At 41.5% G+C, this 21,702-nt stretch overlaps 1 protein-coding gene across 8 annotated transcripts in view; it reads left to right on the top strand.

Moving 5' to 3' along the window:
* The window catches only part of TMCC3 (transmembrane and coiled-coil domain family 3), a 122,176-nt gene extending 101,545 nt beyond the window's left edge, over window positions 1-20,631 (top strand). For 7 of the 8 annotated variants that reach the window (XM_072359269.1, XM_072359243.1, XM_072359287.1 and 4 more), the window contains 3 exons: window positions 12,324-13,222; window positions 14,188-14,323; window positions 15,574-20,631. In XM_072359269.1, coding sequence (XP_072215370.1) covers window positions 12,339-13,222; window positions 14,188-14,323; window positions 15,574-15,876 — 1,323 coding nt within the window. In that variant the 5' untranslated portion in view covers window positions 12,324-12,338 and the 3' untranslated portion in view covers window positions 15,877-20,631. Of the gene's footprint in view, window positions 1-5,516; window positions 5,636-12,323; window positions 13,223-14,187; window positions 14,324-15,573 lie in introns of those variants that run through there. The other variant, XM_072359225.1, reaches the window with a different exon arrangement.
* Window positions 20,632-21,702: the final 1,071 nt, after the last annotated feature.

Here is a 21,702-nt window from a genome sequence, read left to right as displayed (position 1 = left end):
CGAGTGTGGGTTTTTTCTGGGAAGGTCTCTGAGATGGAACATACCCTCGATCCACAGGGCTCCTGAGTTTCTGGCTTCATTTCATGGCAGGACTCGTGAAACCTGGACATACGCTGTGGGATTTTCAGTGACGTAATTGGTAAAAATGCTCCTTACAGATGATTTTGAACTGAAGTCGAAGCATGACTGACTACATGGGTGAGCAAAGAGCAGCAGTTGAAGGGAAGAGTGGGATTTGCTTGAGGGACTTTTCAGCAGCACTGACTCTGTGAAAGAGCTGTGGTGCCATTTGTGCGCTTCTCCAACTTGCCAAGTAACTGTCTGCAGCAAGTGAGGGGATTTGTCAGCCTGCTTCTTTGGGAGGTCTGGCTGGAGGATGTGTTTTTCAGCGTGTAGCACAGTGTAGAGTATTAACTCACGGGGTGGAAGCTGTAATTAGTTTGGGACCGTCTGGCTCGTCTCACAGGAAGCGTGCGTTTGAGGGTGTAATGGTGGAAACAGAGCTTCATCTGCCTGTTGAGAGCGCTAAATATCTGATTTATAGACTGTGCTTTATGCTGGTTAAATTACTCCAAGGATGTGACCAAATGAGAGATGAGGGGAAGAAAAAAAACCACTGAGGCAATTTCCTAATGCCTTGATCTTTTAAAACCAGTGCTGTGCTTTGGGGTTTTTGTGCTTTCCCACTTTGAGCAGTGCTCGGTGTCCTGTTGGGAGCTCCCAGCTGCTTACTGCAGGCTGCCGCAGGGCTCCCCACACAGGTACGGGGCTGCCAGGAGCCGTGCTCAGGCTCCAAGGACAGCAGGGCTCTTGTCTGCTTCCTTTCCTGCTGTGCTGCGCTTTGTCCCTTATTTTTCTGTGCTGTTGCTATGACTGAATATGGTAATATGTTTATAAATCTTTTACACCAAAGCCAACCATGTGATAAAGCATATCCTTTTAGTCCGGCTGAATAGCAGCTTGAGAGAGGAAAAAATGAATCTGTTCAGAAAGTTCAAAGGAAAGGGATGCAGGCAGGCTAGGAATGGAATATTGATTGTGGCTTCATTTCTAATCAAATCTTATCAGTGAATAGGCAGCTGACATCTCCGTAGCTCTAAAAGAAGAAAAATCTAATATAAGTTTAATGCTAGGAGCCAGCATTTTGGAAACCAGTGTTTATGTCTGTAGAGCGCTTCTCAGCACTCTATGTTTAGCTCGAATGGATGCTGAACACTTGTCATTTTCTGTTGATAATTTGTGTTGAATGCTCTGAATTGAGATTACGAGCTGCTTTAAAAAGACCATCAGGCTTATTGCAGTATTCTGCAGCTTAATAAAATTATATTGGGAGGGCAGGTAGGGAGTCTTACAACTGAACTTCTTGTATCCTGCTTTAAATGGTTCTGTTGTGCTGTAATTGCTGAAGAACAGGGGCAACAAAATTCCCTGGGCTGGATAGCCTCTGGCTTCCTGCTGGAATGTTACAATTGGGTGAGTGCAACTGTTGTGCTGTATTACATTAATCTGTGACGGCGGCTGGAATGAGGCTCTCCTGATTCTCTGTGGTTAGGTCAGGGAGACTTCCAATAACATGCAAATGAGCTATTAAGAGAACCCTGAGCATCTTCTGTTGTTTTCATCCGTGTCTCAGAGCAGATGCTCAGGGCGCCCTGTGACTCAGTTCCTAGAAGGTGTAAGCCGCAGACGGTGAGCATCTGTGCCACAAGTTGGCCAAGCGGAAAAGCAATAGCGTCCGCTCTTGTGGCAGAAGCGTGTGTTTGCCTGCTCTAGTTAACCGAGGGTATGGCTGCATGAGAATCTGAAGTAGCCTTTTGCTTCGTCAGGTTTTTGTTAGATGTAATATGAATCGCTCCTATGGCCATTTCTACTAAGACAATGTAGTTATAACTTTATGCTTCTTAGTACCAAACAGATCTTACCTCTGGTGCTGGGAGAGATTGTTGGGGTAAACCAGAACTTAGGACTATTCAGTGCTGGTCTTCATTTCCTGTATCTGCTCCCATAAAGCTCTTAAGAAACATCAATGCGTACTTTGGCAGTTTTTGTAACTTCAGGCAAACATTGTGCCAGGTAAAACGGATCCCGGATAAAAACAGTATGATGAAACCCACATCAGATAAAAAGATGGGACTGCAAATATTAGAGCAAAAGCTAGATAAGAGGAAAGATAACCAAGAGGAAAAATACACCAACTCAGCATGAATAAGCACATCGCTGTCAGTGTGGATATTATTATTTCTGGAGCCAGCTGTACTTATTTTTACATAAAGCTGGCTGTACTGCAGTAGTCTAATGACAGGTACTGGGGTTTTCTCTTCCAGAAAACCTATTTGATTGGTCCCTGTTAATATGAAGCCAGAGAGAGCACAGCACAGGCTGTGAAGCCCTCCTTGCATCCTTTTCTTCTGTGACTCGTAGTGCTACTGTCACGTTACTGCCGTTGTCTTTTTGGCCCTGCTGTCTACCGTAATAACTCTTGACTAGTTACATTCTGCACTGAGCACAGTTTTGCTTAAACCTGTTTAACATAGCAAGGAAATTCCATAACATTAATCTAAATATTGTATTGTCCTTCACAAGTACCGTATCTGCTGTAAGTGGTTTTTAATTTCACTGCATTAGCTGACTTTTAGATTAGCAGCATGGTTTGAGCAGATTAGGATGGATGAATTTGGATGCAGCTTTCCTTCTGCCTTTCCTATCGCGCTCTCTGCAGTTTTGTGCACTATGTGATGGTAGTTTGAGCCCTTCCCAGCAGGCTGTTAGGCAAAGTCACTGCTGCTTCACACCTCATTCTAAACTCACTGTCCTGTGTTTGGGAATGATTTTTGTGTTTGGTTTTGTCTGTTTTTTCTACTTAGTTCCTGAGCACTGTATTCGTGCCTAAGTTTTGTGCCAAATGTGCATTCTATGTGCTTACGTTGCATAGAGGGATGCTTGTTAAATGTGCCTTGCAGCTGGCGTAGTAGGCAGTGAGCTTTGTAACGAGCCTTCAGAAGTGGCAGGAGTTGGTTCCACATTTGGCATTTGAGCTCTGGCCGAACAGATGGATGTATTTTCTCTTTGCAAACTGTGATCTGTCTCGGTTTGCCAGCACTACTCAAGCAGTGCCCAACTCTTACCACTCAGGTTTGTTGGGAATGACATCAGAGGTTTTGTACGACGTTCTCCAGACTTGTGACTCCCTGTTGTTTAAACAATAGTTTCTTCCTCTGTCCCTGAAACTTCAAAACCCGTGATTAACACTTTTGTTCCAAGCTACGTGGTGACATAAGTATAATTCAGCTCAGTTTATCTTCCGAAATGGTCTGAATTGCTATCTCAAATTAATTCAGGTTAATACATCTCGCTAATTGGGGATGTGTCCTCCAAGGATAGGAATATTTCTGAGGTTAGATAAACGCTTTGCTGCGGGGTTTTATTCCTCTCTAATTGAGTGAATCTCTTTGATTTCCTGTTCAGCTGGATGAGCTTTCTGCATTTCAGTTTTTTAATTAATTGATGTTATCTTACTGGCATGTGAGAATTCTCTACAATACGGTTTGTCTGTATTGAGATATCCTCTGTAATCTATGTTAGAAATGAAAAAGTATGGCTTAAAAATAGCAAAATAATATATGGTTCCTTCAGGACGCTTAACCAAAGAGTTCGTTTAAAATTTGTTGTCAGCTTCCATAAGGTTTTTCTTCCCCTGCAACTAACAAATAGGTGATTAGTGCAGCAAATACACCAATTGACACACAGCTAATTGTGGCCTGTATATGAACTGGAATGTTCTCATGGTTGTATTGACCCTTTGTCAGCCTCTATAATGTGAGCAGGATGATTTCTAGCCCAATCCCCTAAAATAGAATCATCTATTGGCTGAAAAATGTCAGCACTGTGTTTTATGTTGCTTCATCAGTTAAAAATAAATAAAATAAGAAAGATTTTGTCTTAAAAAATAATTAAACAAGGAAATGCTTTAAGGTTCTGTTATTGTGATCTTTAAGAGACATAAGATTAAATCCATTGACTTTGCAGAGAGTTTTGGCACTTACTGCACTGCGATTAAGATTTTTTCTCTCTGGAGTTTATTTGGAGTACTGTTAATCAGCTATGTCTCTGCAGTTCTCTGCCTTTGGTCTCACCGATGCTATTGGTATCAAGCCTTTGATATCGGGTATAGGAACACAACTGAAAACAATGTACTTCATGTATGTGTGATGTGACAAATAGTGAGCACTTGCTCGTGTGTATGAGCAAATAACCTTTGTAAAACGAGGTTATTTGTGAAGATACGCAGTAGTTGCTGTGGAGAAGTCAACAGAAGGCTCTTCAGAACAGGGTAGATTAAAGCATAAGGACAAGGGTAGAAAGCAGGGACCTTAAAGTGCTTAGAGCAGCATAGCATATCTGATTGCTGCTGATACCTGGCAGGAGGGCGGCTGGGTTTCTGAACCAAATGGACGTGCACTGCTTGAGCCTTTAATGTCTGAAAGTCAGAGGTGCAACTAACAGATGTGTGAACTCTTCTTAAAGAGGGATCCAAGCCAAAACCGTAAGTTCCCAGGAGTTCCCTTTGTGTGGTGTAAGCTGGCATCTGCTCTCATTTTCAGGCAGTACATGGCTGCTAGTCACACTGCATAGTGAAGCTGACTGTATCTTCTGAGGCTTTTGTATGGAAATGAACTGAAAGTCTGCTGTATAGACAGTGAGCTGCTGATGTAACAGGAGGGTTCTGAGCTTCTCCTTTATCAGCCCAGTGTACTGAGAAGGAAGAGGGGCAAAAATAAAAAGGAAGAAGAAGCAGGCTGCTTGAGTGAGCGGCTCAGTTCGTGTACAGGACAAGATGTGATTGTTTATGCGCTCAGGATGTGCTGCCACAACATTAACGCAAATGAAAAGATCCTATGCGCGATGGAGCTATTGTTCTGTTGTTTATAAATGGAAGTTTTGCAGCAGTTAAAGCAAACAAAATACCCGTGTGTTGGGTCTTTTGTACACGAGGGTCACTGCCTGGATTTGAAGTATTTGTCTCCAACATTTTGTTTAGCCGTAATGTTCCTGTAACAAAGTAGGTTTTATGTAAGTGTTACTGGTTCAAAGCAATGAAAAAGTCATGAATGTCAGGTTCTGATTTGTAGTTCTGTGGATTGTACTTTTTAATCATACTTACAAAAATATCCATATCACTGTATATGCTCTGGGGGAAGGAGGACTTCATTGGTTGTTGACTATGAAGTTAGATGTGGAAGATATTTTTCTCCCTCCAACCTATGATCAGAAGCTTTTAGTAGTGTTCCCTGAGAACATCCCACATGCTTGGATGTTTCCAGGAGCTGGGATCTCAGGAGAGCCTGACTGGCAATTAAAGCAAGAATTGATTGTGAAAGAGAAAGGTCTGGGTTGGGGGATGCAGGTGGCCTGTTGTAGCTTAATTAACGCTGACTAGATCATCTGTGGTACAAAGCTGGACAATGGGGTGATATGTAGGAAAGCGCACCCTACATCCCTAATGGGGGGAAATCAGGAGGAGATGCTTCACTATGAGAAGTGGTGGTCACGGCAAAGACAAGACTGGATCGTTAAGAAATTCTCATTTATAGAAAGGCATTTAATAATTGAGCATGTATGGAGAAGGATCTCCAGGGTATTTCATGCTGTTCTGGATATTTTCATTCTTGCCACCTGTTTGAATGCATGACGAATAAAAAAAGGCTCTCCTTGAATGGGAGAGGAGGAAAATCTGTGAGAGTTATAGTGGTGCTGGGATGGAAGGGAGCATTTGTTAGAAACACTGAGATGAATAATGAATTGGAAAGATGTGCTGACCGCCTTGCATCCTTCTTCAAAGATCTGCCATCTCTGTGCTGCTTCATACCAGCCATGTTTTGAGGGATTTGTGTCAGGTGAAAGGTGCTCTCCTGCAAGAGGAGCAGGAGTCTCACAAGCACCACTGTGGCATCCGGGGCTGTGGGACCCCTGTGCCTTTCCTTCTATTGCTATGGAAATCTGAGATAAAAGGAGCTTAGACACAAAAGTGATGTTTATTTTTATTTAGGAAGCTAGGAGAGAGAATCTTAATGAACATTTGTTAATGGTGCTCATCTAAACAGTGGGACTGACTTGAAGCAAAACAGTTAATTATGTCATGTGGAACTCACCTCTTACCCTCTTAGGAAACTTACTAGCATAGTAACTGTGAGTGTTACTTCATCTCTGTTTTGTTGATCTTTTTCACTGCGGTGATTTGGCATTGGCTGCTACACAGTACGTAGAGGGTGACTGGTTTGTTGAGTTTGTCTGAGCACAGAAGTTGTTTGTACTGGAGCTGGTTTGCTTGTGTCGGCTTTGTGTTGTGGAACAACCTGGAATGGGGCTCATGGTGGGTCATGACTGAGGGGACTTCTCAGTAGATGTTGTGTTTTGAAGGATTTGGTGTTAGTAATTAAGCAGAAAACTGCTTCTTCCCTCCATTGTTCTCCTACTGTCGATTTAATCTGAAGCAATACTACATCTAAATGCTTAACTCAGACGAGCAGTGACCCAGCTAATTTGGCCTTAGTTCTTTCCTTTAATGAGAAATTGGATGAGAGGTTATTTCATACTTTCAGTAAGTGTTCAAGGCTGCTGGCTAGTGTGCTTCTGTGTGATGCCTGCTTGTGAAATGGCCTTGGAGCTCCCCAGCTTTTGAATACTGAAGCCCAAATATCTGCACAAGGGTATTTGGGGCTGCCTTCACAATTTCATTGCTGCAGCTATGGATTGGAAGTGGAAGAAAAACAAATAACCGACCCCCTCTGGTAATGACACTGGCTTTCTAGGAACTGTCATTTTGTGCCAGTGGTGAATTTGGTATTAGCCCAGTATTCTGCGTCCCTCTCTTCATCAGTTTTAGTCTTTAAAAAGAAGTTGTACACAGGCTACGCAGAACTTTGTTTCAGTTCAAAATGTTGATGGGACTGGGGCTGTTGGGCAGGAGCCAGTCTTTGACTGTGACCTGAAATAAACCCCCTGTGTTTTGGTGCGAGCTCCATACAGCTTTAATGTTTGTATTTTGACAGGCAGTAAAGAAACTGTTGATGGTGAGGGATCGTCTTTCATATTGACTCCAGCATTTTTGGGTGGTCTCAGACCAGTCATTTAACCTGGATCTCTGGTTTCCCTAGGAAAGAATGGAAGCAGCATTTACTGTCTGCCCTCATTCCTGCATTCTTAACTCTATGTGTCTTGTTGTAATGATATATTGAGTGCAGCTACTTCCGGATGAATTAAGCAGCTTTTTAAGAAACAAACAATGAAGCGGGTGTTTTGTGGTGAGAATACTGCACAGCAATAATTTTTGCACCGATTTTTATATAAATAAAAACCTTTGATAATCAAGCACCAGTTTGAGACTTCCATGAAGAATTCTACTGTGGGTTTTAGAAGGAGAGCTGAGTTTTTGTAAGCATTGGTAAAATTGCCTCCCCAAACGCTCTTCTGCTTTGAGACTATGCTGACAATTAAGAAAAGTTCAACTGCATGTTCTTTTACCCATCAGAACCACTTTTCTTCTGGTGTGTGGATGTTTCCTGACAAGAAAAGGAATGAAGAATTAGTCCTCATCATCTTTGCTGCTGTTGCCAAAGCCTGAAAAGCTTTAGAGCTGCTCTTATCCTATTTTGCGTGTTTCTAGCAGACTTTTTTATTCTAAGTGCTGATCAGATATTCCTGTAAAGTTCTCTAACAGCCTTAAGTTGTCATCTAAGCTTTTGCTTAGCTTGCACAGCTATGGCTGGTGACAAGGCTGCGTGGCAATAAATACAACATGTGAACAAAACCAAACCTTTAAACTGGATGAATAAGACTACCGCTTGGTGTCTTCATGGCTCGCTTCTGTTAGTGAGGGGACCCGCAGGTGTGTGCTTTCTGCAGTTCCCATCCTCACGGTATCTTTTCCCACAGAAACCTATGGGTTTACAATCTTACCCATGACATTTGGGCACGTGGGTCCTTTAGCATGGTTAACATGGCCTGCGCCTGTGAGCTTTGGTTACTTTTGCAGGTGGCGAATGAGAAAACTGGTGTATCATCAAAATGCTGATACAGTCCCTACCCTTTCTTCTGTGCTTGTGTTTTTAAAGCACTGTTGTGCTCTGAATGCTTCTTCATGAATGGCAGGTTGCCTTTCATCCAACTGCTGCTTTGACCCCATGTGCTCAGGGGAATGGCTTAGTTACAGCTCTGCTGTGCCCTTGGTGAACTCTTGGTCCTATCTTAAGATAGGAAAATAATTCTTCTGGCATTTTATTTGGGAATCTAGACTATTCTAAACTTCGCTGAATTTAAACTGACCCTACAATTGGTTTGCTCATTTCAGAAGTAATTTACCACGTGCTAATTGATTCTTCAGCTCTACCTTTTCCTGCATGCAAAAGCAATGAGTCTGTCAGCTGATGTAATCCCTTGACACTCTTGTTTTTCTTTCCCTATTGTTATGACCTTGAGGTTCCAGGAAGGCGCAGGGACGAAGGCAGACCTTGCTGACCGCTGGAAACTCCAGTGAGGGAGAGGACATGAGGGAGAAGGGATCTGATTGGGCATATATCCAGTTATTACAGTGTATTTTTAGAGTATTTTGAACTCAGGAAGTAAACATTCATTGCTGTGTAGAGGTTAGAGATGGACCCACCCATTCTTGGAAATACGTACAGCTTGTCCTCAGTAATATCAGCGATGGATCTGCCTTGTGTGTGTTAGCAAGTCAGTGATTTATTATAGCATGCTTTTGTGCCAAAGCTTACTCAAAAATGTCTTTGGTTGTTTCAGGAAACTATTGTTTTGTGCTCAGCTTTTTCTCTTTGCTGAATTTGTTCAGACCCAGTAAATGTATTCAAAGCTCTATCTGCAATGTGGGATACAGATCTAGTATCAAGCAGTTTTTCAGCTGTTTGCCTTGGTTGCTCTTCTTTCCCGTGTGAGTCTTTGGAAAGATCCCAGTGTCCTGTGTGAATCTATTTTTGTGTAATTTAAGTGCATATTTTAGCTAACATAATGGTATTATGAGTATTACCACTTCAAAAATGGTAACTGTTTTTTTCCCCACTATAGTTATATTTCTAAGACTTGTTAAATAATCACTTCTGTCACCTTTCAAATTAGATGTTGTAGTAATAAATATGAAATGCCGTCCCATCCATGTGTTCCATCTGTGCTAAATACAAAAATGAGATGGTATCACTGAAACTTATTTCTTTTCTCAAATGCATACGACATGATGTTAAATTATATGTTTGTATATCTACAAACAACTTGTGTCCCTTTTCAATAATTAAGCACATTGAGTATTTTAATTAATTATTTTAAACAAAGTGGTAAAATGCAGAGCTATTAGGCTACAGTACTGGTTTGATCCTTGGAAAAGACTTCAAGTCTATTGGAGTGTCACCATTAGCCAATATTCTCCTGAAGAAACTGCCAAACCCAGAGCTGTTCAGTCAGCGTTTCTTCCAAGCATCCATTTATTTTGGAGGTCAGGAAATGTGAACTTCTACTTTACCTTCTTTTTACCACTGCCAGATCCCAGCTCGGCTAGGGATGTTTTCACATCTACAATATCATGGTTGGAAAGACATAGGTGGGCAGGCTGTTCTAGCCTAATAAATTCAAGTGGTAGAGTCTTAGCCAGGAAGGCTGCTGGCATTAGACCTTGTGTTATCACAACAAATTATACTTTCCTTCCAGGAGCCTGCCAGTTTTTTGTAAGTTTTTATGAAAATGGAATTTAAAAGCCTCATCAGCATATGAAGTAAACACATCACGTTTGGTTGGGGTGGGAAACATCCTGTGGGCTTTATTAGTTTCTTGTGCAAGTTTTGATGAAGTGCTTTTTATTTGTGAAGCGGATGCTGTTGCCTGTGGCCAGCTTGGCATCGTGCTGCTTTCCTGAGGGAGCAATTTGTGGGGGAAAAAAAGAAACATTAGGGAAAGAAGATTGATGGACTTTCAGGCCATTGTAAGCAGCTTGTTAATGATCATAGAATCATAGAATGGCTTGGGTTGGAAGGGACCTCAAAGATCATCTAGTTCTAGCCCTCCTGCCACGGGAAGGGTCACCACTGACTAAATTGGGCACTAGACCAGGTTGCCCTGGGCCCCATCCAACCTGGCCTTGAACACCTCCAGGGATGGGGGCATCCACAGCTTCCTTAGGCAGCCTGTGCCACTGCCTCGCCTCCCTCTGAATAAGGAATTTCTAATCCAATCTAAATTTCCCCTCTTTTAGTTTAAATCCATTCTTCCTTCTCGTATCACTGTCTACACACCATTTCCTTATGTTATGTTATCCTGTTATGATGACTCTGAGCAGTGCAGTAGCAAAGAAAAAAAAAAAAAAAAAGACAACCCAAACACAACTAAACCAACCAACCCTGTAATCCTCTGTAATCCTCAGTAATAGAAGGGTAAGAATATAAAGCAGAAGCAGAGATGATCTCGTCTCTGAAATGTTCAGGGACAGATCCAATTTCATGGCTGTGTTACTTCCTCTGTGTTTGTAACTCAGCACAGTGGGCACAGGGTGAGGTTAACTCTTGTGGTCAATCTGTGTGTGACGTGTGTCCCTCAGTGGGGTACCATGTCTTGTTCCTGAGTCTCTTTTAAGGGCAGCAGAGGAATGCTGGAGCGAATTCCCAGGAGGTCTACCAATAGTGTCCAAGGTTGGGAAAACAAGCCTTACAGCAGTGTTTAATGATGGTTTTAGTTTCATTCAAGAAAGTAAGTTGAGTGGTGATGACTGGATAGATATGCATGCAGAGGTCTTGCTAAAAGGAATTCCTCAGTGTTACAAACAACACTAAGTAGTGTGTTGGAAGTTGACCTTTAATTCAGTATGTTAGGCCTTTTGAAGCAATGCATAGTCAAACGTTCAGCAGTATTTCACCAATGCATCTTTAAAAGGTGTGCTTTAATACAGGCTTCTGTTCTGTCTCTGCAATGGTCTTGCCCAAACAACTGCATAAGTTCCCTCTGATGTTAAAGCTCTTAAAACAAATTATGGCCAGAGCCTTTGTTAAGCAGTCTCTACAGCTGAAGTGTTGTGGCAACTTGAGTGAAATGCACCTACTTTGTCAGAGAGGCTTATATGAGAAGATAACAGAGATGAAACCATTCTGGTCAGGTCATTCTTGTCTCGTTGGCTCCTCTGTGGCTTTGAGTTTAAAGGAGGAGATACTCCGTATGTTTTTGATCAGACCATCTTGCCTTTCTTTATGAGAAATGTGAATAATCCATTGTGCTGATGTTGTGACCGTGTTGCCTGATTGTTTTGGTTACATGTCCTGGAAACGCTGTTAAGGTGTGTGGATCCTACAGTTGAGTGAGTGCAGTTTTCTTTCCTGAGTTTGTTTTGGGAAATCCCACTTGGTGAGTTTGATATCAAAACCAATCACGTTGTTAGGCATCTTCATCAAGCACGGGAAGTCAACTGTGGGCCAGTTCCATCTCTGTGATGTCTGCACTACAAGCTAATAGCTGCTCTCTGCTGAAGCATGCAGTACGTTTCCAGGTGTTCAGCCAGGTGTGCAAAAACTTCTGAGTGTGATGATCTTGAATGGGAGGAGTATTTGCCAAAAAGAGGCTTTCTCCTAATAAAATATACTGTTCCCTGTAGAATGAAAGATTTGCTTACCAACTCTATCAGTATTTGACCATTTCTATGAGAACAATAGAGCAATTATTATTATTAGTCCCTCTAGGACTAGAGTGGTTACTTGAATGGTTTCAAGCTGCAGCAGGGGAGATTCAGGCTGGACATTAGGAAACATTATTTCTCAGAAAGGGTGGTCACATAATGGATTGGACTGCCCAGGGAGGTGGTGGAATCACCAACCCTGGGGGTGTTCAAGGAATGACTGGATGTTGTGTTGAGGGACATGGTTTAGTGGGAGCTGTTGGTAATAGGTGAGCAGTTGGACTGGATGATCTTTTAGGTCTTTTCCAACCTTGGTGATTCTGTGATTATCAGTTGTGATCTCTCTGAGGTTCTTAATGTTAGTATTTAGGATCTCTTCCTAACCAGGCATTGTTCTAATTTTGTAGTGAACTGTAAATGATTCTGGAGAATGAAACTTGCATAATTTTTGCTCTAATTTGTCTCCCTTGCTTTTTTTAATGGAGATGAGGCAGTTCCTTGTTCTGTTTTTCAGTGAGGCAGAGAAAAATGCTTCTGATTTCAATGAAACTTGCTACAGTAAGCAACCTTGCATTCTCTGCTTTTTATAATTACACACAAAAATGGAAAGTGGGATTTCAAAGATAAAGCTCACATTCTGTTTGTCTCTTTTCTCTCTCCTCAGGTGGAAAGACATGACATGAATACTCTCAGTTTGCCGCTTAACATTCGCCGTGGAGGCTCTGACACCAATCTGAACTTCGATGTACCAGATGGAGTCCTGGAGTTTCACAAAGTCAAACTCAGTGCAGATAGCTTGAAACAGAAAATCCTCAAGGTTACGGAACAAATCAAAGTCGAACAAACAGCTCGAGATGGAAATGTGGCTGAGTACTTGAAACTGGTAAACAGTGCAGACAAGCAACAGGCTGGACGCATTAAACAAGTCTTTGAGAAAAAGAACCAGAAATCTGCCCACTCCATTGCCCAGCTGCAGAAGAAGTTAGAGCAATACCACAAAAAGCTCAAGGATATTGAACAAAATGGATCTTCCAAAAGTACTAAGGATACTTCCAAAGACAATCTGAAAGATATTCAGCACGGAAAGCCTCGTACCTCTGGGCATGGAACAGAGAGCAACAAGTCGAGTGTGCCAGGTGTATCCTTGACACCACCTGTCTTTGTTTTTAGCAAGTCAAGAGAGTTTGCAAATCTGATCCGAAACAAGTTTGGTAGTGCAGACAACATCGCTCATCTCAAGAACACCCTGGAGGAATTTCGGCCAGAAACAAGCTCTAGAACCTATGGAGGCAGTGCCACCATTGTTGCCAAACCAAAATACGTTAGTGACGATGAATGCTCAAGTGGGACCTCCGGCTCAGCAGACAGCAATGGAAATACTTCATTTGGTCCTGCAACAGCAGGTGCCCTGGACAGCCAAGGAAAGATTTCCATGATTTTGGAGGAGCTAAGGGAAATCAAGGAAACACAGTCTCAATTAGCTGATGACATAGAGAATTTAAAAACACAGTTTAAGAGAGACTATGGCTTTATTACTCAAATGTTACAGGAGGAAAGATATAGGTATTTTCTTTTAATTGTTCTCTCAAAATGAGTTTTATGGACATAGAAACTATTTGGAAACTGTGTGCTTGTGTGTGTGTATGTGATACTTCAGAAGTAAAAGGAAAAAGTAATTCCAACTGATATCTAGTACTAAAATGTTCCACGCCTCCCAGTAACTGCCTTACTGAAACTGACAGCTGCCTTACAGCTGTAGCATCTTCAGTGCTGAGTACCTTGTGCAAACACTTCTCAGGCACAATGCTATCTGGGGGACACAAGGACACAGTTTACACAGGTGTGGTGTGATTTTAACTACTGTAGCACAACCTCCCTTTGCATTTGCTACCTGTAATTAACTCCTTTGTCACTATGGGAAGTATGGCACGTTTTGCAGAGGGTCTGCACTCACTTTATCTACATGCCATTTGTGCCAGCGGAAGTATTTGCCTGTTTGTATGCTAAACCAGGTTACCAACTGACAAAAAAGGTTTAGCTTTCTGCTGGTTTAGTTGATTTACCGTGTAGAGATGTGTGCCAGATCGGGCTGTATGTGAACTATAGGACTTTACAGCTGTGATTGAGGGGGAAATCCAGGGAAATGTGTCTTTCCTCTCACTGCTGGTGAGTTGTTAGCTGGCTCACACTTGCTTAAGAAACCATATTTTCATGTCTTAATGAACAGTGAGAAACGTGAATTGGATGCTTTCAGCCTCTGGTTTATTGTTATATGATATATTGATATGCAGATATTTGTTCTTTAATATGTGCCACCAGCAATGGAACACTCACAAAAGGCTTTTGGTTTGTTGAGTAAATGCTTGTGAAGTGTTTCCAATAATGCTACTGATTTCTCTAGTGCTTCCTGATGCCAATTAGATGAATCAATACTACTGAGAAATTACTTTTAAAAACATGTGATTGTTTTCTGGATTTAGCATTACTTGAATAGAAAGCACTAAATTTAGACCTTTTTTCCTGAAAAGATATGAAAGATTGGAAGACCAACTAAATGATCTCACTGATCTTCATCAACACGAGACAGCAAACTTGAAACAGGAGTTAGCCAGCATAGAGGAGAAAGTGGCGTACCAGGCGTATGAGCGATCACGAGATGTTCAGGTACTTTTTTATGCTTATCAAACTTACACCGTCTTCTGTAAATCTTGTACTGTAAAGCATTTGCATCGTTCTCCATCCTTATATGCAAAATTGTGAGGAAACACTTGAGCCTGTGTTTTGCATTTTAAGATGAAACCTCAGCACCTTTCAATTAGTGATGCAGTCTCCGCTTGTTACCATAGACCCAGTATTTTACCTGCTGGAATTGAGGTTATAATATAGGCAGACTTATGGATGAAGAATGGACAGTGTTTTAATTTGTTCCACCAAAGGAGGAAGGATTTGAGTCCATTGACAGAGTCTTAACACAAGCCTCTTGCTCAGACCTTTTCCAAGACGTACTTGTATTACATGACAATGTTTATAATAAATTGAGTTTAAAGTGAGAACTGATTGATTTGTAGATTTGCCATTATAATGTAAGAATTTTAGCCTATTGTTACGATGGCCCCCGTAGTGTTTCCATGAGAAGTTTTGCGTGTGGGTGACTGATTCAGCAGCCATTTGACTCTAAGACCATTTTTAGTCCACTCCCAAGCAGAAGAGCAAAATCTACTTTCTTTAGAACAAATTGTGAAGTGGAATGTATCATGAGAGAAAGACAGAGAGAGAATGCTGTGCAGGCATCGCTACAGATGTCTCCACTGCATGTTGTTCCCTTGAGGTGTGGATGAATGAGCCTTGACACTGTGATGGAGTGAGGAATCAGTTAAGATACTGAGAACTCAGGCCCAACACTCTGCAGTTGGTGGCTTTGAGGACAAAAGTATTGTACACCAGAGAGGTGGCCTAAGTCAAATGGTACATGTTACGCAGTAATTTAATTAGTATCAGAGTAAGTCATTACTACCATAATGTTTTCTGTAGCGTGTGCAAAGAAACTCACTTTGACACTGTTTTAATGCAGTGTCAGTTGCCATGGCAACAACTTTCCCAGTACTTTCTCTCATCAGTATATACAGGACACGTTATCATGAACATTAGAGCCATGATAATATTTCTCAGGCATGAAAAATGGAAATACTGTATTTTGGACAGTGTTGTCAGACTTAATTATGCCCAAGCAGGCAGTGATACATAAAAGTAGATAAATGCGTATGTTTATTTTTAAAAGAGCTGGTGTTTCATTCATGTTTTAGCTGTCCATTATAGATGACGCTTTCTATTCTAACTGATGGATGGACTTGCTGCTAAAACATGAAGTGCTGTGTAGGGATAGAGCTGCCCTGATTCTTGTTTTCTATCTCTAGGAAGCCTTGGAATCGTGCCAGACCCGGGTTTCAAAGCTGGAGCTCCATCAGCAGGAACAGCAAGCACAGCAAACTGAAACAGTTAATGCCAAAGTGCTCCTGGGGAAATGCATAAATGTTATCTTGGCCTTCATGACTGTCATCTTAGTGTGTGTTTCTACTATTGCAAAGTTCATTGCTCCTATGATGAAGAGCCGTTTTCATATCATCTGCACTTTCTTTGCAGTGACACTGCTGGCAATATTTTGTAAGAACTGGGATCATATCATTTGTGCCATAGAAAGGATGATTATACCGAGATGAAGCTGCTGGTCTAGCTGTTGTTTTTTTCTCTTCCTCTCTGTTTTTAAGTGCTGTGTGTTTACAGTTTCTTTTTTGTCAGTTTAAATGTGCAGACTGAATGAAGAAGCCTACAAAGACTCCCAGACCGTAAGGTGTAAATATGTAAATGTGTACTTGTTGGCAGTCAGTGGGCTGTTCAGTCAGGTTGTGTTGAACTGGCCGTGTCTGTGATAAGCCGCTCTCTTGTGTCAGTCTTCTGCCTTAAGCCAACCGGTTGTCCACTCTACAAGCCTGTGACCACAGAAGACAGTGAGATGCTATGGGAGGAATCCAAGCCACTGCAAGTGTGAGGTGTTCTTTTCACTGGACTGGAATGCAAGGAGTGTGATCACAAGGAAGCGCATCACAGTGTCTATCAGTCCTTTCAGATAAATCATTTTCTCTCTGAATCCAGCTGCTGTAAGCCAAACTGTACAGTATTAATAATTCTGGTTTCTAAATCAATGTGTAATGATATTTGGAGTTTTCAGGACCAGCAAAACCCGTGATGCTTCTGCTAGTAATCCTTTGCACAAAGAGTTCCTTGTTCAATAAGTAGACCGCTGATGACTAATGACCACAATTAGCAGTTGTTCCGTTGTCCCTTATCACGCTCAAGAAAAACATGAATGTGGCACAAAGCTTCCAAAGATGAAGAACTGAATTAAATAAGATCTCCAGGTCACTTCATAAAGGAGTGAGGGAGCAAGTGTCATTCGTGGGTATTTTTCCATGTAAAGAAAAGTGCTCACTTACTTCAGGCACTGAGAATGGCAACATTTAGAATAGCCTTTGCTAGCACTGAATTGTTGGGGTTTCCTAACTGAATGCAGAGCAAATATATACTGGGACTCTGGGTACAGTGGATTTTTTTCCCTTATGTCAGATTAAACAATGCAGCAGAAGCACGAGGGAACTGATCCTTAGGGGAGCAGGGAGTTAAACTTCTGTAAATAGACAAACACTGTGCAGACTCTCTTAACAAACATTCCTGAAACTAATGTATTATCATACAGTACCACAACTAGGAGACAGGGATGGGTTTGTTTTCTTATTAGAAATTATTTTGTTTAGGAACTTGAGTAAAAAAAAAATCCTTGAAATCTGCTTGGCTCTCAGCCATCGTGTGGAACCAGATCTTTAATAAAAAATCTAGAAACAACAACATTCTCCTCTGTATTAAGTGGGGGTGGGGGGAAGGGGAGTGTCTCTAGTTATGTGATGTCCAGTGTCACGTTTAAATTATGATTTCTTTTCCAGTTGTATTTGTTATGCTGTCTTTACAGAAGGGGTAGAAAGGGAACCACTTTTAATCATAAAAGTCGATGTAGAAATTCAGGAATCTTTATCCTGAGGAATAGGGAGGCAGTGGAAGAGCTTTGACATTTTATGGCTGCTGGATTATCAGTGACTACAGTTACCTTTTGTATCTTCAGGGACTGAGCAAAGGACAGAATTAACTGCATAAGTAATGATATGACTTGGCATTAAAAAAAAATAAAGCACTATAAAGATCATTAAATTTTTTTTGTACGTGCAACAGCTCTGAAAAGATACCAGGAAGGATGGCACCTGGCCTGCAGGCACTGGTAATGGATCAGATCAGGCACGCCCATGTTCATAACCTCACCCTGCCTGATCTTCTGAGGAAGGTGGAGTGGAAAGCAGAAGTCCTGCTGCAAGTGGCATCACATCCTAAAGCCCAGATGTACCGGCGGTCTCCGCTGTGGCTGGATGAATTATTAGATAGATTTTATTATTAGATTCCTTATTTTTTCTTCTTCCTCTTTGCCTTTACCTCTGTATTCCCTGAAGAGGAACATGTCAGTTATGTTACACATAAACCTTCTCTGCCTTAATTGCTGCATGTGCTCCTCCTGCTGCTGCAATAAGGCCCTTCTTCCCACTTCTCTTAACCTGTTTTGGCACTGTACGCAGCAGCAGGCCTGCAGCCCCCCATTCTAAGTATCTGCACTTGGCCTCCTTTCTCAGCCAGCTGATCAACCGAGATTGCCTCCACTGATGCAGCTCGTAGACTTATCTTCACAGGAAAGTCTGTTTACAATTTTATAAAGATTAGAAAGAGGAAAAAAGAAGTAGCTCTTTTCTGGCCCTTACATCACAAGAAAGGATTTCTTTTTATGCCCTTTTGATGTGCGTGAGACTTCCTTGGTCTTTACTCTTTCAATATTCATTTTTAAGAAGGCATATGCTATATTTTTAATTTGTACTTTTCATTTCTTTAGATAATGCACGTGCTTCTAGTCAGCGCCCATTGCTTTCTGAAGCCATTTGCTAAACAACAAACAATCCCTATCACATTCTGTTCTCATTTCACCAGACCATGAGCATCTCCATTTGCTCCAAAAAAAACCCAATCCCAACAACAATTAAAATATGAGAATCCTGGAGGTGATCCTGAGAAATGCATGACTCTTGATGTTGCTCTTTTGCCTTCCTTATTACAATCCGTCTCCTTCTGCTTGGTTGCACAGCAGCTGCCTTCTGCTTGGGCCCCTCAAGAAACCGCTGTCCAGCATTTTGTTACATGGGTTCGTAAGGGTACATGCAGAAGGAAGTCATACCATGCATTGTTTGTTTTACTTAAAAACTCCTTTGCCTGATGCACGACTAGTTTTTAAAGGGATGAAACTCCCCGTGCTGGTGTATGTAGTTAAAAATGAAACACCAGGTAGCCACCGCTTCTTGTAACAAAGGCAGTTGGTATCAGGAGGCAGTTGGTACATCCTGAGGATGCAAAGCTTTTTGCTCCAAGGTCATCCCTTTACAACACTGGAAGATGTCCTCTGTGCAAAATGAAGGTAGAACATAAAATCAATGGGCCTATGAAAGATTGTTCGCTGTCCTGATAAAGTATCTTGGGCCAAATTGGAAGCAGAAGGGCCTTGCATTTCCATATTGGCTTTATCTGACAGAGGACGCAGAAAAAGCTCTGAGTAATGTTACTTACGCAAATTAAACAGCCTTAATGGATAAACGGGCACAGCGCTTCTCTGGGTTATTTCCCTGCTGTATTTAAATTGCTGGGTGATGTGACATGCATCAAGAAATCAAGCAAGATGTGAAGGGCAAAAGACAGGCTGCAGTGTGAGGAGCTCTGCCAAGTTTGTTTCCACCTAAAAGGGAGGGAAGCCCCCCCTCCTGCATTCACCCATTTCTTACCTCATGCTGATATGGCTGTGTTTTGCAGAGGACTTTAACTTCTCAATCCACGTTCTGTTGGGACAGTGTGAGCTTTTCTGTTCTCCTACAACACACTAAATGTTATCCTTAGTATATTTTTGTACTTACTCATTGTGAGTCTCTCATACACTCCCATTCTACAAAAAATTGCCTATGCCTTTTGTACCTGATGCTGCCTGGGTAGTCAATTATTTCACTTCCCTTTGATGTCATTCTCTAAATGAAATGTCCTCCAGTTAATTTTTAATGCCTGTCCTTATGGTTTAATTTCAAAACACCTGTGTTTGGCAGTGTCCCTGCTGCAGGACCATTGCACTTGGACCTGGTACCTGCTGTATATGGAGGATCTTTGAAAGCCAGTGTTTTCCTTTGAACAAAACCACAAATGTTTATCTGGGGACTAGAAACAGAATAGGCAAAGCCAACTTGCTGTAGGAGAGATACAATGACTGGAAGTTGAAGCTGGGCAAATCCAATGTACAAATCCAGTGTAAACATAGGTTAGTGATAGCCAAGAGTTATGAGCTGATTGTTAGCTACAGAATAACTTAGGCAAGGACGCAAATATTTTAAGCTCAAGTTGAATGGTGTTATTCAAGGAGGAATCGGTCCAGGCTTATGCTTGATCCAAAGTCAGCTACATAAACAAAGCTGGTGCTTTCTGGAGATAAAATCGATGAATGAGAGAGAATCTGGGAAAACAAAACAAAATAGAAGCTTGTGGTTCATTTAGTTGGTGTGGGATTTTGGAAGCCAAGCCCATTTCTACTGTGATAGAGATATATTACTCCTGGATTCAGTGGTGCAGCAGAAGGTAAACAGAGATTAACGTAATTAAACATTTTAATTTGGATAACAGAATTTAATCACTTCCAAAAGTCCAGCTAGGAGCTGCAATCAGGCAAGTTTACTCTCCTCTTTTTTAATCAAGCAAATATCTGTTAATGGTCTGCGGGTGTTTTTGTGTGATTTTCTTTATTTTTTTTTTTTTCCCATTTACTGTCAAGCCAAAATTTGGCCTGTAATTAATTATATTGTTCCCTTTTAAAAAGCAATAGATGATGATGAGGGCCTTGTTTTCAAATGAAATTTGAATGGTCTCTGATGCTGCATAGAATCCAGGAGAAAGAATCAGATCACTGCACACCGCAGCAGTGAAAGACGAGGAAAATTCTAATATTAGCTAATGGAGTTGTGTATTGTCCCTAAAAAAAAAAACCACATGGAGTTCATGCTGTGTGTAAAGGCTGCATAAGGACTGTTAAATGATCTTGTACCACTGATTGGCTTTATGTGTAGCATATGAAGTTACACTGTAGTTGGAAAGTTTTGCACAAAGCCACCCTTCCTTTCTTTTCCTTCTTTCCTTCCCCCACCCCCCAAAAAGCTGTTAATACTAACCTGTACCAGAAATTGTCTGTTTTAATTGACTAGAGTGAATAGTCTCAATGTGCAATCTCCAACGTTTCTCACAGCGTATTCATGTTGTGCACCACTGTGGAAAGATGCAACTATAAAAATGTAATTTTTGTACATTTAGTTGTGTAGTCATGACCGCCTCTAAGGTGCCACTGAATTTTTTTTTAAATAAAACATATTTACATTTATTTGATGATGGAAGTTGTCTCTTAAGCTTACTGTCTGATCACTCCAACCCATACTGGCCTCTCTGTCTCAATAGCAGTGCTATTGAACTGAAAGAAAGCTTTAAAGTACTGAAGAATCTGAGCATTGTGCTCTGTTGCAGTTCTGATCCAACTGGTCATCTGAATTGTATTTACAGCTGTGTCACAGTAGATCTGCAAACATCAAAGGAGACATCATCCTGCTATTCTCAAAGCCTGCGTGATCCTGCTCTGCAAACATGATGTTATTGTGCCAAGCAGCTGGACTCACTTTGGATTACTTTTTTGGAAAACAGAATTTGAAACCAAAGTGAATTTTTTTTTTATGCTGTCATAAATCTTGGTCACGTGCCACAAAATCTAATATGGGATGTGCCTAATAGCTGACGTAGCTGACATGAAGCAAAGCAGTTATATTTCTTTTTCACAAAGCAGAGTTTCTGTCATCTGGCACTGGCAGCCAGTAGCAATGATCTTATTTTTACACCATGAATGGAGAAGGAACAGTGCAGTAACAGCGTTTTGCTTTGGACTCATGCTGTACTTCCTATATCCTCCTATTCCTCCCATTCAGTTGCTCCTACGTCACCTGCAGACTGGTCTTATCATGCTGAGTCTCACACAGATGCCTGGAACTCAACTTCTATATTAAGACTAACTCAATTCACAAACAGCAGGATCCCCCCCAGCCGCTAATAACTTCTGCCCTTTTCTGAGATGAGCTGAATAGCCCCTGCTAACACACCAACAAACCAGACATAAAAATGGTTTCTCACTCATCATCCATTCTGAGCTGCTCGTTTCTCTGGTTTTGAAGAGTGCACAGCACACCTTGACCAGTGTTTTCACAGAATCACAGAATATCCGGAGTTGGAAGGGACCCACAAGGATCAAAATTAAACCCTAAGTCTGTGAGTGTTGTCTAAACACTTCTTGAACCCCAGGAGCTTGGGGGAATGACCACTGCCCTGGGGATCCT

The sequence above is a fragment of the Excalfactoria chinensis genome, chromosome 1 (genome assembly GCF_039878825.1).
Source record: "Excalfactoria chinensis isolate bCotChi1 chromosome 1, bCotChi1.hap2, whole genome shotgun sequence".
In the NCBI taxonomy this organism is placed as follows: Eukaryota; Metazoa; Chordata; class Aves; order Galliformes; family Phasianidae; genus Excalfactoria; species Excalfactoria chinensis.
The sequence above is the reverse complement of the archived record's forward strand: the minus strand, read 5'-3'. Positions and strand labels throughout refer to the sequence as shown.